Genomic DNA, 19,267 nt, shown 5'->3' with positions numbered 1-19,267 from the left:
ATACAGTGACGGACATAGAAATTGCACCACTTTAAAAATACCAAAGTTTTTTTTATTAGATCTTGCATGAACAACTATTGACTGCGTTTTCACAATATTGTTGTATCCGATTATGTGAAACTACTAGACATTTGTATTGAAACAATGCAACATGTTTATCATTAGACAGCATATTTTTCGGCAAAAAAAATTTTCTGTATCAGTTACTGAATGTGTAAGCATTGAAATAAATGTAGCCATACGAGAAATATAAATTTTCTTTTCTCTTCTACGACATTTTTGGAAACAAAGACGTTTTAATCACTGCAACTGTACAGAAAATGATACGGCGACGGGGTTAAACAGTGGTGTAATTTTGTTTGGTCACTGATGCATACCTACGAATTGTTTTTATACGCAGCACCATAATCGTCGAATCCATTCCCATGTTACGAGGCAGTCGCAGCACCGCGGACAGTGGTCGAAAGAAATGTGAACCGCGTCGGAATAAGCTTACGGTTTCATCATTACTAAACTGAACTACTGTAGCCGCAAGTTTTGCACGCACCTGTGCGAAGAGAAAACAGTAGGACGGGAATATCGATCGAATGGAGACGCAAAATACGGGGAAAAATAAGATCAAACCGAAAGCAGAATAAAACGAAACCGTGGAGGAGAAAATAAGATGGAAATAGAAAGGCGAAGTGGAAAATGCAACCGAGTAAGAGGGGCGTGGCAATGAAAGAGGTAAAGACATGGGTAATTGTACGTGAGTTCGCGCAGATGATGTCACTCTATGGGCAATTCACGCGAAGTATCTACACGTGACGTTACCACTTAATTTTAGACGACGCTCTCTCATTCACGTTTACCAGTGTTTCGATGAGCAGCGGTCTACTTGTAAGTAGACACGCTACTGTCCATAAATACAGTATTATCTCCATAACTGTCGCAAGAAATACAATACAATAGGACTACCCACATCTGTTTTTTTATATGAATTTTAATACCTGGACGTGCCACTTTTTGAACATTCTGTTATGCGAATAGACTTTTCGCGTTACACTCTGTAACTGTCGCAAGCATCTCTACCGTAACTGTCCAAATTTTATCCCCACCACTAGCGGGACTACCCACGCTCGACGACCATGTCAGCGAGGGCTCGCGAAAGATTGCAACTTTTCTATGTTTTTATTGTCTTTCTATGAAACTGTTATGACCATATTTGTCTCGCATTTCTAATTAAAATCACACAAACACGATATTATTACGATTATAATTAGACTGCGGATGTTCATGCAATTTTTAATTTTTGTAGGCAAATTTTAAGAAAGTGGAAACAAATAGAATATTATGTTCTGTGGTAGTTGTTTTTATTAGTTTGGCAACTAAATTCGCGACCTTTTGTTTCGTAATTCTTTTATTGTATCATTATAACCTGATTCAGTGACCATTCCTTTTGAACTGTATATCATTGGGAACCTCTGAATTTTGCGATTAATTTGATATTAAATACTCGTGCTTAAAAAATATGTATAAATGACTTTATTTAAGAAAATGTGGAGGTCGCGAACTTAGTTGCCAACCGAATTAATTAATAGGAAAGTTGTGTATGTGTCATTTTCATATATCTCTGAGAATGAGCCTTTTAAAGCGAGTTACATTTCTAATTTCAATTATGCGGCATATTCATTCTACACGCATGATACACGTATAGACGAGCAGTTCAGAACATGTGTTTATAATGGCCTTAAACGACTGCTGCATCAGATCTCAAATGACTCCCCGGCGGCAATTCGCCGAAGCTTAAGTGCTTGACGACAGCTAATTCTTCGAAATTTAAAGGATGTCTGCGGTTTTTGAGCCTAACCAAACGACATTTTCGATTCTGCTATCATTCCTCAGTTTGGTAGTACAGATTTCTCAACATCAAGTTTTCATGTTTCGACAAAAAGAACAATTGATATTTTTCTTTTATATAAATTTCTATTCTTCTCTATAAATTAATATTTTTCAAATTCATAATGTTTTACTAAAATAATTTTCTACGCCAAATACATTTTGTCATCCAGCTTTAACGACGCATTTAAAATTTCTTTTTTGATGAAAGCATTGCTATGATCCACGACATGAAAGCATCCATGCTGACAGTCAATTACGATAAAACACTCGTATAAACCTAACTCAGGCCATTTACTATAAAATGCTGTAATACACGGCTCATATTTAACAATCGAGCCCGAACAAACGGATAAGTACGATCGTGAACGAACATAAATTATCATAAGCGAAAGCTCCGTCTGCAATCTAGCGAACGAGCACGAACAAACTGGGTGAGAACGAACGAACGTGAATTATCATAAACGAAAGCCGCGTCTACGATCTGGTGAACAAACACAAACTAACATCGACGATTGAATGCAGACGGCACCGCGAGCACAAACGAAGAAGAACAAACGCAGTCGATAGATCAAAGTGAAACTTTATTCGCGTTTATTCGCATGATGTCTGCGAAGTTTTAACAATTTCAGTACTCTGCAGCGATTGCGTAGTCACTTCTATTCACCATTAACCCCCCCCCCTCCCATTATTAATTATAACTAGACTGCGGATTTTATGCATTTATTACAAAAATGGGTAAGTGCAATTTGAAAAAAGATTAGAGGCGAAGAGAATTTAGAAACTCGAGTTTATTATTTTCAACTCACTAAAATTATTAAAGAAGAAAAGAACTTCTTCCTTAGCCTGTGTTTTGTAAAATTGATGGGGAAAATGTTTATTCTGTATAAATATCTGCAGTCTAATTATAACCTTGCCAAAATGTATAATAACTTTCACCAGCCATTGCTGACGTGAACGATCAGTAAGTTTGATCATTATGCTTACACTTGTTGCGACGTAGTCGAATCTTCGATAAATCGTGAGGGGAAGTCGGTCATTTCTGAATCGTATATTTTGCACCAGCACGCGTTGCGCTATTTACCCTAATATTTATTATTGCTGGTTGTCAGATCACTATCGGCCGCTTTAACATTCTTGCAGGCGACTTTCTCCAATCTTTCCGTTTCATGAGAACCTAAGCATTCTTCTGCATGAATCCGCAAATAATTTGCAACGGAAGAACTGGTTTTGCGTCTTCGGTGTTGCATGCCTACTCTTTGTGTCGTGATAGAGAGTTTTATACAGATCAGTTAGAAAGTTGATATACAGAGAACTGTTTTATCGTGCGGACATGCAATAACAGATTCGTTGGTGTACAGTGGCGGGCGAAAGAAAGCCTAAAATCTGAATTTCTGTATATGATGTATTAGGCTGCGGATCTTTATGCATTTATAGGAAAATTAAGAAGATAAAATTCAAAATAGTAGGAAAATTTTCAAAATTGGGGATGTCAATATATGATTTCTCCTCTATTAAAATGATTCAGGAAATAAACGACATCCATTTTGGTTTCTATTTCTTGCAATCAGTGCAGACAATTTTTATTTTGCATAAAGATCCGCAGTCTAATGATTATTAATACCTTTAATATTAGATGGTTTTTTAAATGTTGATATAAAACACTCATCTAATCTGGGGCGTCCTCGCCACACTATATGACTATGCGACATCAAACTTCTTTTGTTTATTCGCCTGTTTTCACATAATGCGTTAACAATCCATTTCGTTGGACGCGTGCAACGGACAAAAGGCAATTTGAAGTCGTTTACATCGTAATAATATTAACAATTGCATAGTACATTTTATTGTGTATTACTCTGAACTCTTTTTGCAATCGATTACTGAATGGCGCCGACTACGCCCAGTTTATACTACAAACTTTTATATAGTGTATAGATTTCCTCCCTATCGCCGAGAGGAGCTAACTTTCTTTTTCCGTTCAAACTTCTCTCGGATATTTCGTGAGTTATCGTTGACTGGTATCGTTGGAACGGAAATAGGAGGACCTATTTAGAGTCAATGAGCCTTGTCGTGGCGACCTGCGTGACATCAAATAAATCCGTTGAATTATTCAGTGGACCTAAGTTTAGGTAAACATTTTTCTAAATACAAAATAATTTAATGCATTTCGAACACCATTAGAAAAATAAACGCTCTGAAAGAACGGTTAGTTAAAGTCGCACTAAACAACCTTATTTCTGTTTAAATCAGCCCTTGAAAAAATTTCTGTGAAATATCTCAAGAACACCAAATGGTATTTAAGAAAAGTTGCATCGTATTATTGTCTACCAAACTGTGTAAAAAAACTTTTTTTTAAAATGCATTTAACCCCTTACCGTACCATTTTCTTTACAGTTACAGTGATTAAAACGTCTTTATCCCAAAAAATGTCGTATAAGTACATATTAATTATTCAATATTAATTACAAACGAATCAAATTTTATTTCATCCAAAAAGAAACGAGCAACATTCATATTTGTTAGGCTTTCTTAAAATCTTCATGACTCTGACTTCTCTGATACGTTCAAATACAGCAAGGGGTTAAAAAAAATTTTTTTTGCACAGTTTGGTAAACTATTTCACTACGTATCCATTTACCATTTTGATGGAGGTGAATAGTATGTATAAATGTAATATTAACCCTTTGCACTTGGAGTTATTTCAACTGGAAAATTAAACATTTCTTCCGATCTAGAATATTCCCATTCTCTATAATCTTTTAAATTTTATGGATATGAAATTGGTATAATACCTCATACAATACCAACATGTTTAATATAATTGATTAGATACCGATATATCTAATAATGTATTCGTAATGGTACAGCAATTTTTAGTGGTGCCTCAGAGGAGACAACCGAGTGCAACGAGTTAAATATAATTTAATTGAATTATTCTATTTCTAAAGTACATTTTGAAGGTCCACTTAAGGGTTAAATCGAAATGGATTAAAATAATCTATGAACAATAAGAAATGATAAAATTGTGAGATGTGTTAGAAAATACAGGCAAGAACAGAAAGATGAACAGAGAAAAAATGCCGGTGTGTTAAAAGGCTCGTAAAAAAGAAGTTTCGATGAAGGTATCAGAAAATGGAGTTAGTTCGTTGTTGTAAGCTGGTCCGAAGGTCAGTGTCCGTGTAACGAGCTATAGCCAGTAACCCCGACAAACCCACCAATAAAGATTATTTTCGTTCTCGACACCGTTAGAATATTATTTCATTGGCGTCGGAAGAAGCGTGATACTGGAGTAACACGATGTAACGTAGGAATTCAATTCAATTTCATGGGTCTCAAACAAGATCGTTCGTTAAAAGGGTCCATGCATTTGAGCTCGCTAGAGATTTCTTCGATTCATCTGTGACCATTGCCAGCCTTATCTCTTTCAGTTTGACAGTATGTATTAATGTCTTACGGATCCTAAGAGAAATTAATTATGACTTGGCAGAATATTGTTTATACTATATTATTTATTTATAAGACTCGCATCAACATCTAGATCATTAGTGATCACATTGTACGATCTAATTACAGTAATTTAAGTCTACAGTTAGGAGAAAAACTGATCACACACACTTTAAATCAGAATAACTTTTTTATGAATGGACCAAACGACTTCAATTTCTCTGTAAGGCTAGATGGATTAGTTTAGTAAATGATTAAATGACGTCTAAAAAATATGTTAAAAAGATGCATTTGGCCGGAATTGTAAAAAACAATAGTAGAAATTGATTTTTACGACTTTTTTAACTGGGCCAATAACGAAAATTTAAAAGACGTGTTTGGTCAACTCGTATAAATTATATATGCTCCGAAAATTTCATTGAAATTGGTTAATTGGTTTACGAGTTATAATCGATCAAAAATAGTAAAAATTGCAATTTTTCAAGATTTTTAGCCTTTTTACCACTTTTGATCGATTATAAATCGTAAACCAATTTCAGTGAAATTTTCGGAGCGTATATAATTTATACAAGTTGATCAATCAATTTTTACTATTGTTTTTCACAATTCCGACCAAATGCATTTTTTCAACATAATGTTTAGACGTCATTTACTAAACTAATTCGTAACAATTATATTTTATAATTAGACTGCGGATCTTTATGCATTTATAGCAAAATTTAATAGATGGAATTCAAAATAGGAAAAGTTTAAAAATTGAAGGATGTAAAATAGCGAAATATGAAATGCAAAATAGTTGAAAATGTGAAATAATATATAAACCGTTTATAAAAATATTTATACTATATAATTTCCATCTGAACAATATAATTCATCAATAAATGACTTTTCACAGAACGATTTTGGTATGAATATTTTGATGAAATAAAATTCTAGAGAGGTTTAATTACAAAATTAAAATAATTTCATAATAAATTTTAATATTAAAGGGGTTTGTCATATATCACTCGAAACTGCATCGACTTAAAATAAAACAAAAACTGTTTTTGAGGATAGTTTCTTTTTGTTTCATAACGTTTATACTCTGTTTATCACAGTCTTTACTACGGAACAAAGTCGATTCAAAAAGCCATAAACGCTTTCTATTGTCAATAGAGCGCCGCGGATACCACGAAATGGTCATCATCAAAAATCTTTTTACATTCTACGCTGAATGTCGTAAAGTATGGTACCGTTTGTCGGCTCGTATTATAAGCTACGCGAACACGAAGGAATTTATTATTCGATACCAAACTCAATTATGAAACTATGATTCATATTTGGCGTAACGGAATACCGTGACCGGGGTTCGTGATTTTGAGAAACGTGAGTTGTTTGTATTACCACAGCGAGCGGGGAAAACTAATGTCGAAGTGGCGCGGCGTGCAGATAAATTTATCCTGGTAGTTAGGTCACTGTTAAGGAAAAGCCGTTTCCGCGCGCGTACGTTCCGGATGCGGACTTCCAACAAGAACGGTTGTCTTGGCTTTTGTCTTCTTCTGACAACACATCCGGCGGGAACAGATGATTACTAGAATTGTCGTGCATGCTAACTCATCAAATTTTCACACATGACCAGTAATTTCAAAAATATTCTTTCATAAACCAACCTTATTAAAACTAGGTTTACGCAGCTCTAGAAATATCTATTTCACATTATTTTGTAAACGTAACAAGCATGTGTCTATCCAAATTTTTAGCCATTTTTCCAATAATATATACCCAAAGAAATAAAATGGCAAATAATTCCTCAGGGAAGCATCTTTACAATCTTAATAATTGCAAATTAAGAATATTAGAATCCGTCATTTTGACGGGTCATTGAACACGTGCTAGTTATGTTTATAAAATAATGTGAATTGGTTATTTCTAGAGCTCCGTAAACCTAGTATTAAAATAGGATCTCACAATTTTTGTTATTCTAATTATAATTGTAATTATGATTTGTTCCTGTCTATAGTAATGACTATACTGCGGATTTCATGCATTTATGACAAAAATGGGCACGTAAAATTTAAAGCAGTGGACATGTTAAAAATATTTAAGGACATCAATGTATTCGTCTCAGCTTAATAGGATAATTAAAAGAAGAATACAATTTTTATTTTACATAAAGATCCGCAGTCTAGTAATGTTATTACGAATTGTGCCAGCTTCTAATATAAAATCACACTTTTTTGTTATGCATGTTTATGGACATTTTTCTATCGGCAATTATAACTTTATATATTGTTTGTGTTGTCTATATATAGCGTGTCCGTTCTATTTTTGTCTCTCTCCCCACGCTATATTAATAGAAGGTAATCATATATGAGAGAGGGGAATCACAGACGTGCACACTTGCACTCGATTTAGTTCGGTTTATTGAACTTGCCTTTTACCACGTAATTACATGTAGCCAGAGACAGTATTTCTACAAATCGGATGCAATTTTGAAAGAGATCGAATCACGATTAATGATCGATTACCATGGATCTCAAGCCCCGACTTCTAAGAAGTAATATTCATTCATAGTTGCTTTTGCAATTGAATCGCCGCTGATTACATGCTTGTACGATAAGATTACATTTAATCTATTTCATTCTTGCGACATAATACATTCGATTTTGAATCATCGTTCGTTTTATAAGATTTATAGTAAGTAATAGATAATAAGCTCCGTTTATGGGAGATAACATAATATATATATAAATATATATAATATTAACCACTATATATATTGACCACTATATTAACCACTATACTCAAATTACACATAAAAAATTGTTTACTTTGTCAAAATTAACCCTTAGCACTCGAATGGCGACTCTAAGAGTGAGAGAGAATTTTCTTTACATTAGTGAATATGTCAGTATCTAATCAATTACTAAACATTTAGGCATTGTATGAGGCATTATGGAAATATTCTAGGTCGGAAGAAATGTTTAATTTTCAAGTTAAAATATCTCCGAGTGCAAAGAGTTATATCGAATAATACTGTTGTCGGTCAAAATTGTTAGCGGTCAAAGTTGGTTAAAGACGTAGTCGGCCAAAGTTATTGTCGGTCACCTCTGGAGTCGATGAATTATTGTCGGTGAAAACCGTGTCGGTGATTTCCATGGTATCCGGTCGTCTGTTGGTTGTCGGTTGTGTCCCTGTAAATTCATTGTTTCGTTTGTGGTAATTTCTTGTTTTATTAATAAATCCATAATTAATTCTCTCAATCTCGATTTCCCAAATCCTACATACACATTCCATATTACCATCATCCGTTTTCTACCTCACAGTTCCACTTTTAAGCCCATCGCCTCCTTCTCCTCCTCTTCTAATTCTGATTGCAGTTCCTTTATTTTACCCTTTATCCCTATTAACACCCCCACTCTTTCCTTTCTTCTTTTCTTCTCGTGATGTGCCTCCCATCTAATATCCCTCGGGTAATCTCTTCGTCATCCTCTTCAAACCTCTTCCCACGATTCATCTATTTTTCAATCTGTTAGCAGAAGTCTTTTCCAACAGCTCTGCCAGATTCGAAAATGCCAGTTTTACCATTCAAGTCATCTTGGTACATACTGGGTCATTCACCTAAAGTATGCCACCTAAACCACATAATACTCGCAAAGTGCTTGTTGTATGGAAAAATGGTTCAGACAAAAGTGGTATGGTTTTAAAAGGAGCACAAAATGTAATCCGTAGCTTTTTCTTATTTTCCTTTTTTATCGAGATACGAAGGTTACACGAATAAAAATCGGTTTGGGTGTACTGGTTCAAGAAACTAGCAGTCACGAAGGTATTTTCTAAATGATTTTTAATGTAAGCTTGGGATGTTGTCCATTACAATCAGTGCTGCTGTGTAAATAATTAATAACGGCAATTGTAAGTAATTATTAGTTGTTAGGCCCATGCAGATGCAGCTATCCAATAGATTTTTACATAGTGTTCAATACTTTCTTCAACTACAGGATTAAATTAACGTCAAGATTCGCGATTGAAAATTTATAAAAATATTTATATTTGTATGTATATATAATAGAGTGTGTTATCTATTTAATGCAACAGATATTCTACTGATTAGAAATAAGGTTTTTAGTTACAACGAAAAACCGTTTCCGGATGTGGTAACAAGCGCGTGGGACTCATCGCGTTGGTAACAAGGAAACCTGATGCGAGTGCGAAAATATATTATGATCATTCGTATAATTAAACGCTAGCACATTGTACCCAGTGTATGCTCTAAAATCATTGTTGTAGAATAATGAGAATGAATGTGATGTTAGTTTATTACAATTTCTTCAATTATAGATTGTTTTGCGGTATAATGTTAATGAACTGCAGATAAATAATTCGTTCATCATACAAATAATTGTATTTTACTTAGAATAAAAATAACAACTACCTGAATGATATTTAAAGAAAAACTGAAAGACTATAATTATTAGACAGCGGATTTTATGCATTTATGGCAAAAATGGTTAGGTGTAATTTAGAACAGTAAAACCATTAGAAAAATTAAAAAATACTGTTACGTTATTTTCAACCTATTAAAAACCGGTCAAGAAAGGAAATAAATTTCTATTTCACTCCAGTTTGTTGCAATCCACATAGAACATTTTTATTTTGTAAAACAAATTGTGTGAAAGCAAATGATTTTTGTCATCGTCAAAAAAATCGACAACAACAAAATAACATTTTACTCCAGCTTGAAGGAAGTCATTACGAGAGTCTGACTCGATATTATAGTGCAAACTCCTATAGATAAACAAACGAAAAATTGAGCTTTTGCGACAATTTCTGTACAAATAAACGCCACAGATAATTTATCCCGAGCGTATTTGGAAACAGTTCGAGATTTATTGTTGACACTAGAATAAGAATAAACTTATAACAACGATAATGTGCCTATCTAGATAGATGGCAAATTGTCATGGTTAGCACAAGATTGCCTGGGGGACGAGCTTGTAGACGTTGTGTACCCAGCAATGAAGAATCAATCGTAATTAATTCAGGAGAACGAATCTGAGATTCCCTCCAGAATTATTTATGGCGCATCACCCACCCATAACGCTCGTTGCGAGGAAAAGAAAAATGCGCGTAGGGATTAGGTTTGTTAGGGTACAAATGGTACCGGGGAAAGGACCGAGTGGGCGTACGCTACGCAACCCTAGAAGGTTTCCATCATTGCTTCAAGTACTTTAACTGATTCTCGATTGTGTTCATGGCGCGGTGGTGGAACCTTTTGTGTGATAGTGTGCATCAACGCAGTCATCTAGGCAAGCGTACATATCAGCAGGGTGAGCGACGCGGAGGAGTGTTGGTACACCACAAAAGAGAGACGTAGCCCTCACCCCCTGGCATCGATTGTTGGATGGGAAACAACTGGTCAGAGAAACGTGGAACCGGCTAACCGTATGATTCTTCTGAAGGGGACTTTCCGCGATTGATCGCCTCGCGAGCACATCCATTTTGTGCCAACGACCCTCCCGGCGCGTCGCTGTGCCGCCATCGAGAGACTCTATGACACTTTTATAGAGTTTTAATGAAGGAAAACTGCCTTTTTGCTTCCGCCTTCGCTTCATACGCTTATATGCCTTCATCGATCTAACCGGTACATTCGATCGAGTACTATAAATTATGTCGTCCGTCTTACAGCAAGCGTTTCTATTTTTTTTTTATCACTATAGTAGTGCATATCCCCGTAACTGTCGTATCGTCGGGTCTGCCGAGCGACAAAAACCTACCCTCTGATGTATCTTCGATTGATCTTTTTTATCGCATGCTTAGAACACTTTGAAAAATTATGATTCTGAAAAATTCTGAAAAGTTATGAGCTTCTTCATTATGGCACTGCAGCGAATTTTTAGCCAAAATATGAAAAATTCTGAATGAAAATATGTTGTAGTCCATTTGAAATCACGGGGGTTAAGTCATCATTTCGCCAGTGTAGAGTTTGTTTAAAAATTACAGGCCTTCGAAGTTTGTAATTTTTCACCCACTTACGAATTTTTATCTGTGGAACTGTTTGCCCGATTGAGCTATATTTGTTTTTGTTTTATTCAGAAAGGATTGAGCTATTATAAAATAAATTTTTCATGTACAGGTTTTGTCGAATATATTTTTCGATACAGTCACACAATAATTTAGAAGATATTAGAATTATTTTAATGTTTAAGGGCCCGAGGACACATTTTCCCGTTATCCGATCGCGGATTCAAACTTTGCACAGAGTTTTCTTATTAATTGGAACAATCCTGTGGGGGGGGGGGGATTTTTCTTCAAGTGTAAATAAGAGCCACTCTAGTGTACATAAGCGGTTACTCGTGTTACAGTGATAGTGCTATCACTAGATCAATAATGACAAATTGAAGCTTGAAGCTTCCTAAAAAACGAATGTCGTATCAGGAGATTTCTGCAAAACTTGAGAAATCTTGAGATATCTTCTAACTATACGGCATACTAAGTATCACAGAAAAGCAGATAATATTTCTTGAAAAGCTAAATCTCGGAAAATTGTCGACAGTAGTCGAAGGACTACAAAAAAGTTCTAGGTTACATTCGAAATATTTCCATTCTGTTTCTGACATTGTGTCGTACATAAATGAATTTGTGTTGACACATGCTTTCGTGTGATATAAAAAACATATAGAATTCCATTTAAAAATTGAAACTCACCTCTACTTCTAAAAAAAAAACAGTGCAAACATGAAAAACTTACATACGCTATTACGTTGCTTACAAAAAGACCGTACATATTTGTGCTTGCAATTTTTTTCTCATATTTATTATTTGCAAGAAGAACGCTGGCTAGTAATAGCGTGAACACCCCGTATATTTGATAAAAAAGGGTGCAGCAGATGTGACACAGTGATTCCGATTGAACGCACTATCGTATCTTGTCTGATCTGTAAACATGAAAGAAAATAAATGAGAACCAGATATAGAAAGCGATATGGATAAAAAGAGAACTTTTTTATAGATTTCACTAGAATAACGTAGAATATCTAGCTAATAAAACGGTTAAATTTGTATATCTCCTAAACGCATAGGCTTTTTTAAAATTTCTTTTTAAATGTTACATTGTCATCCAGTTCTGAGCATTGTTTAAAATTTCAAAGTTAGTTTCGAAGTTAGTTTATTATCAATTGAAAAATTTGTACCGAACAGACAGACAAGAAAGCGAGCTAATAAAACCGTGGTAAAAAATAGGAATTTTTGGGGGTGACCGCGGCTTAGATTGATCTTTTATCTAGCGCTTTTGACTACTGAAAAGCCCCATCTTTAACCGACTTCGAAAAAGGAGGAGGTTACTCAATTCGATCTGTATGTGCCTTTTTTTCGCTTTTTTTCCCCTATGTATGTTCACCGATTACGCCGAGATGGATGGACCAATCGGAACGAAACCTTTTGCATCTTATAGAGTATGTTCCCGGGATGGTTCCGTGCAAAAAAATTTACATTTTTTTATTAATAACGATTTTATTTGCGAAAATGTATGGTGGTGATGTCGTTGTGAACTCCACTGAATGTTAGATATTAGAAACAGTAACGACGCGACGTCGTTACCGTTATCGATTGCGGCTTTCAGATATTTATACATTTGGAATATGACGGCTGCCAGAGATAAAAAGTGTGAATTAAAAAAAAATTTTATAAAAAAAAGATTAAACCGACTTCGAAAAAACGCACTAAAAAGTATAAAATAATTTCCATTTAATTTACGTGAATACACACGAACTTAAATACAATACAATCTTTTCGAAGGCGGCGCAAAAATTAAAAAATTTTCCAAATGACAGATGTTGCTGATTTCGTAATTTCCAGTGTCGAAAATTTTCAATTTTGCTCCGCCTCCGAAAAGATTGTATTCTATTTAAGTTCGTGTGTATTCACATAAATTAAATGGAAATTATTTTATACTTTTTAGTGCGTTTTTTCGAAGTCGGTTTAATTTTTTTTATAAAATTTTTTTTATTGCATTATTGAGAAATGAGAACGCGCATCCTGCACCCGTGCAATCCTGCAAACGAGTCTATCCCCTTAAAGAAGATATTATGAGGAACTGATTTCGGCTTAGCCAATGCCAACGCCACTCCCAGCGGGATCTGTCGCCGAGGTGGAGTCTGTCCGCTGTAGCCACGCTCTGATTGGTCCGTGGTTTTTCGTTAATAACTTCTTAACAAAACCGCGGAGACCATTTTCGCAAAGGAAAAAGTTACTGCAAATCACCTGAGGAATTGGTGAGGAATTGGTTCTTTTCAAGGAAGTACAACATTTTAGGAACACCCTGTATATTACCTCATCGATTTTCTGATAGAATAAAATTGGCTTGCTTTTACCAAGTCGGCCAGATACAGCTTCACAGTGGACTCGCATTGAAACTATAAATCCAAATATGGTACTTAAACGTTCTACGAGACGGTCTCGGGTTCTTGCACGGATGCCAGCGGAGCATTGAGCATGATAAACAGATGGTTTCGCAATTAACGTGTCCAACCAGTCCGCTTACATACACCGCGATGTTATCGGGGACAAATGTAACCCAACGATTCTCTGTTTATTACCGTAGTGCTGTAGATTCTTACACAAAGAGTGAAGGAACTTTCATACGAAAGCAATTCTAAATAACTAACAATGATGAAGAAGGGTTGTTAAAAAGTGACCAAGCTTTGGGTAGTTCTATATAAAGTGTAGGGTACTTGCCCCAATTACTGTGCCATTAAGCTAACTTGTAATTTCACGAATTAATTAATGAATTATTTGACTTGAATTCGATCTGTTCAAAAATATTGATTCGCAAACTCTGTCGTTGTATTAAAATGTTCTTTGTAAATTGTATTGAAATTAGTTAACAATATAGTTAAACTAAAATAGTTAATAATAATAATTTAATATTTCACAATAATGTGTAATTAATAGACAGCTGATTTTATGCATTTATGACAAAAATGAGTAGGTGTAATTTCAAACAGTAGAAACATTAAAATACTTTTATATCAGTTTCAACCTGTTGAACATATTAAGAGAGAAAATAAATTTCTATGTCACTCTGGTGTGTTGCAATTCAGGTGGAAAATTTTTATTTTGCATAAAAATCCGCTGTCTGGTAATTAAAATAAAAAGGAAGGTTTGTGCCATGTTCGTTCAACTCAATATTTTCAGCTTGATATAAAAGAAGAAGTACATTCTTATTTAAACTCTGTTTCTGACACTTCGAAAATGTTTATTTTGCATAACAATCCGCAATTCAGTCACGAAATGCTCCCAGAATTCTCCCTCATGAAAATATACATCTTATCGGTCACGGTTCTGATAATAAGGTTTATTGTTGAACTGGACAGCACCTTCTGACGTGGGAGTTGATTTAGAAAAAGTGACTCATAGCTGTGCAAATATCGTGCTGCCGCAGAAAATTACTGTTTCTCTTTGTTCGTTCAGTGTAAATAAATAGTCGTTGCGGGACGGAAACGATTTTCACGGGACATGCATTGCCTTGCTGGAAATTAATATTCATTTTGATCACCGAAGGGGAACGTGTGTTAGCTTTCTCCGTGGCGTACTAAAACGCATGAAAAATCGTTGCTTAGAAAAAGAAACCCATAACGAGGTTCTTATATCTAGAGGTACTGTTCTAATACGCGGACTTGATGATCGAGTTCTTTAGAGCGTAAACAGTAGGCAATTAATTTGCTAATCAGGACATTATACTGTATACATCACTGGCAATCACCAGCCACGTTTGTTATTATCTCGAAATGAAAACGAAATATCGCTATCCTGCGAATGTTATGATAGATTTCGCTTGCTCAATGAAAAATTGTGCAGAAAAATTCATTTTCGACGTCTGCTCGACATCTCACTCAAGTTGTGTGGCATCCAAGCTCCAAGTTTTTGAGTAAAGCCCATGGAGTGATGGTAAGTGATAGACTATCGCTAACCATCTTCACTCCATGTGCTTTACTCAAAAACTTGGAACTTGGGTATCACGCAACTTGAGTGAGATGTCGAGCAGATGTCGAAAATGAATTTTTCTGTCTCCTGGAACTTCTATTGAAAAAGCCTGAACATTGATTAAAATTAATCAATTCGAAAAATTGATAGGTTTGTAGAGCAAGAAAAAGACTTGCGGATGCATGCATATGTATATGGGTATATGTATACTTTACTTAACAAAACACAAAATTGCGGGGAAAAAATAAAATACAAAAAACGCGGGAATTTGTTACACAACCCAATACATACTTTTGAATTTGCTTTGGCGATCATTGATATTATGGATTTATAGTTTATTGAACAAAAAACCATACGCCATAACGTAAATTTATACAGTACAATTGAATTCACAACAATAAAGATGTTTACCCTCTTTAAAACATACAGGGTGTCCCAAAAATGTAAAATACTTCCTTGAAAGGGTGATTCCTCAGGTCATTGGAAGTAACTTTTTCCTTGACGAAAATGTTCTTCGCGGCTTTGCTAAGGAGATATCAACGTAATTACCTTAAACTTTTCCTAAGAACAACTGAACATGCAGGTACGATATGCAAAACTATGAGTAGTTATGCATTATCTTTGTGACGTCGTCCTTGCAAGTAACATGTGACTATTGACATGACACCAAGGATGGACTTAGTTGTCACGCTATTTTTGTTCCTTCCTAATTTGCATTGCTAATCAAATTTTTCTATTGGCTTGCACGTAGTTGGTACGTAGAACAAACGCACTAGAGAAGTATGCCAAACGTATAACAAAAACCACCGTTATTTAATATTTATTTCTAATCAATCGCATTGTGGCATATTTACGAGGAGTGTTAAAAACATAACAGAAATTTTCATTTTTCAGATAAAATTCATCTATTCGTCTATATAGTCTGCGAATCTTTATGCGAAATAAAAATGTTCTGCATTGATTGTGGGCAGCAGGAATAAAATAACAATAGATTTGATTCCTTAATGATTTTGTTGCATTAAATACAACGTTACAACATTCTTTAATTTTTCTTATCTGTTATTGTTTTATATTTCACACAGCAAATTTCTACATAAATGCATGAAGATCCACAGTGTAGTTATCACCTTCAAAGTAGTCTCCATTAGATATTACAGACTTACGTCAGCGCTTCTTCAGCGCCATGCTTGAAAAACAACGACCCTTTAAGGTTCTCTTTATTTTCGGAAACAAGAAAAAGACGCACGAGACCGTGTCTGGTGAATATGGAGGCTGAGGTATCATGACAGTGTTGGTTTTGGCCAAAAAATCACGAACAAGCAATGATGTGTGAGCAGGTGTATTATCTTGGTGCAAAAGCCGTCAATTGTTTCGCCACAAACAATCGCTGATCGTACTAAACCACATGCAACCTTCTCGATTGCTGACAATAGACTAAATATCGAATACAACCATTGTACAGACCCTTTTTAGACATGTTTACCAACACACAACAAAGAAAAAATAGCGTGAATCGGACTAATACAACCCGCGAAATTACAAAATTCCTGTTATCTTTTAACACATCTCGAGTACGTAGATAGCCCACGGTTCAAACCTTGCTAATGTCTCCCTTATAGGACCCTTATGTTTTATGTAAACATTATTTTCATGGAACATTTATTATACAAATTTTTAAATATCTGTTTCGCAAGAACACTTCCTGAAGACGTTCCTTGCATACTATAAATGTTCACGTCTCATTGGTGAACGAAACGTATAATTTAAAAAAAAAGAAAACGAAAGGTTAGGTTATATTAACTTTAAGTAGAACATCGCAGATAAGGCTTTCGATTTAACTCGGTAAAGGTTGACCCTTGCATGTTAACGTGTGAAGGATGCGAATCGCATAGCGTGTACCCTAGAAATCCTCAACGTTCCGATCGACTATTATACTTGTTTTGCGAAGTCTTGTTTCGTTACTTTACACAAATACTACGCGCATAATATTTCATTGCGAGCTCGCTTAATAAGGTAGCACTTAAAACGTAACCGCGTAACTTACAATTTACGTAATTTCTGGATCGGAACGTGCTATTGTACTATCGTGTGATCTAACGCGAACTCATATTCCGAACTTAAACGCGAATTCATATATGGGATTATAAAGTACATCAATATGAAAAGTTACGTTTCTCTATTGGCAATGAAGTTGTGCATTTTTGAAAATAAAATTTTGAATTTTATTTATTTATATATCTAAATAATGTTCCGTTAAAAGAAGGTTCAAAAAAGAAAAGTTTAACCCTCTTAGCACAAAACATTATTTACATTATTAAATATGTTCAAATCAATTACTAGACATTTAAGTAATGTACGAGGTATTGTATCAATTTTATTATCAATTTTCTTGTGTTTTATTCAGTAAATGATTACAAAAAGAGTTCAGCATATAAAATAATTTATACAGTTTCTAATCAAGTTTACATTCAAGTGATTATTGTAATATCAGATGATTGTATACGTTCGTGTCCGACTTTCATAGATTATAAAATATCCATTGAAACTAAATATTGAAATAGCGGTTTGGTATAGATTAAAAATTGGTATCGAAAAATAGCTGGTTGAGCGGAAGTGCACTTATCGTCGTGTCACCATGAATCATTCTATGCATAAAAACGGCTGGAAGCAGTAAGAGTGGAGGTTCTTCAGCAAAGTCAGCCCTTAGATGGTTGTCCCACGGTTCTTTTTCCCCGATCCCGACCGATGACTTCATTACGCTAACGAGAATAGCTCGGACTAGAAAGGATGTTCGGAAATCTCAAGAGATTCGCGTGTTTGAATAATTAGCAAGCGGCTCTCGGTAAAGAGATTTAATTATTGATCTAGTTTAATGCGTAAAACGCCTTCGGCACACAAACTTAATTCTCAAACTTAATTTACGAATTAATCGAGCTTTATAGCATGGGATGTATGTATTTACCTGGAAAAAAGTCGTAAGAACAAATTTGGAAGGCTCGGAAAATAATGCAATGTCCTATGTCAAAGCAAGAGCGATGAAAACTTTAAATGGCAATATCTCGGAAGTGAAAATATGTGACATGCGGCTTTCTTCCTGACAACCACAGAATGAATCTACATACAGTGGTACCTCGGTGTACGTCTGCTTTGGAGTACGTCCAATTCGGAATACATACGTCCTGTTTGGACGTGACAAATTTTGCTCGGTACACAACATAAATTTTTTGTGTTAATTTTGCACACTTTAGAAATACGTTAGAAACATCCTGAGAAGAAGACAGAAACAATGTTCTTTGGACAGATTTTTAATCAAAGTCAAACCAGCTGAGCCTAGTGGAAAGCGACAGAAGACGGAAAAAGAAAAAATACCAGAATGTCAGGTTTTATTGCAAAGGGACTCTTCTTCCACAGAATAGAACATGTTTCTTTTTGTATTTTACCATTAAGCAGAGTTTAAATTTAAAAATATATAAAATTTCATTTTTTATTTATGTGTTCAAACAGCGATTAAATTATTTTACAACCCCATTAATGTAGGTATAATATCAATAGGAGTCTTTTTTTACATGAGAACGGATTAATCATGTTTAACATTACTTCTTATGGGAAAGGTTGGTGGTACACGTCCTATTCGGTATAAGTCCAAACATCAGGAACGGTTTAAGGTCGTACACCGAGGTACCACTGTATATGTAGTAGTTACACACATGCTGAAAATCTCATCGAAATCGATTGACATACGCACGAGCTACAAGCGGTTAAAAATGGTGAAAATCGAAGTTTTCACGACTCTTGATTTGATCAGTTTCTGCTTAACATCCACAGAAATAATATGTAATTTATAATTAAGTAAGACTTGAAAATATAAAACGTTGGTTATCTTATATGTTTCAGGCTTCAATGGATTTGCCGCCGGATAAGGCAAAACTGTTGAAACAGTACGACAACGAAAAGAAGTGGGACATCATATGTGATCAAGTAA

The 19,267-nt window shown here is 34.9% G+C and overlaps 1 protein-coding gene across 4 annotated transcripts in view; it reads left to right on the top strand.

The window, feature by feature from the left end:
* The window catches only part of Frl (formin-like protein), a 74,676-nt gene that overhangs the window by 25,259 nt on the left and 30,150 nt on the right, over nt 1–19,267 (top strand). For all 4 annotated transcript variants that reach the window (XM_076447790.1, XM_076447779.1, XM_076447797.1 and 1 more), the window contains exon 2: nt 19,180–19,263. In XM_076447790.1, the coding sequence (XP_076303905.1) occupies nt 19,180–19,263 (84 nt within the window). The remainder of the gene's footprint in view (nt 1–19,179; nt 19,264–19,267) is intronic.

The sequence above is a fragment of the Lasioglossum baleicum genome, chromosome 1, assembly GCF_051020765.1.
Source record: "Lasioglossum baleicum chromosome 1, iyLasBale1, whole genome shotgun sequence".
Lineage (NCBI taxonomy): Eukaryota > Metazoa > Arthropoda > Insecta > Hymenoptera > Halictidae > Lasioglossum > Lasioglossum baleicum.
Note: the sequence above shows the minus strand (reverse complement) of the source record. Positions and strands in the feature narration are given on the sequence as shown.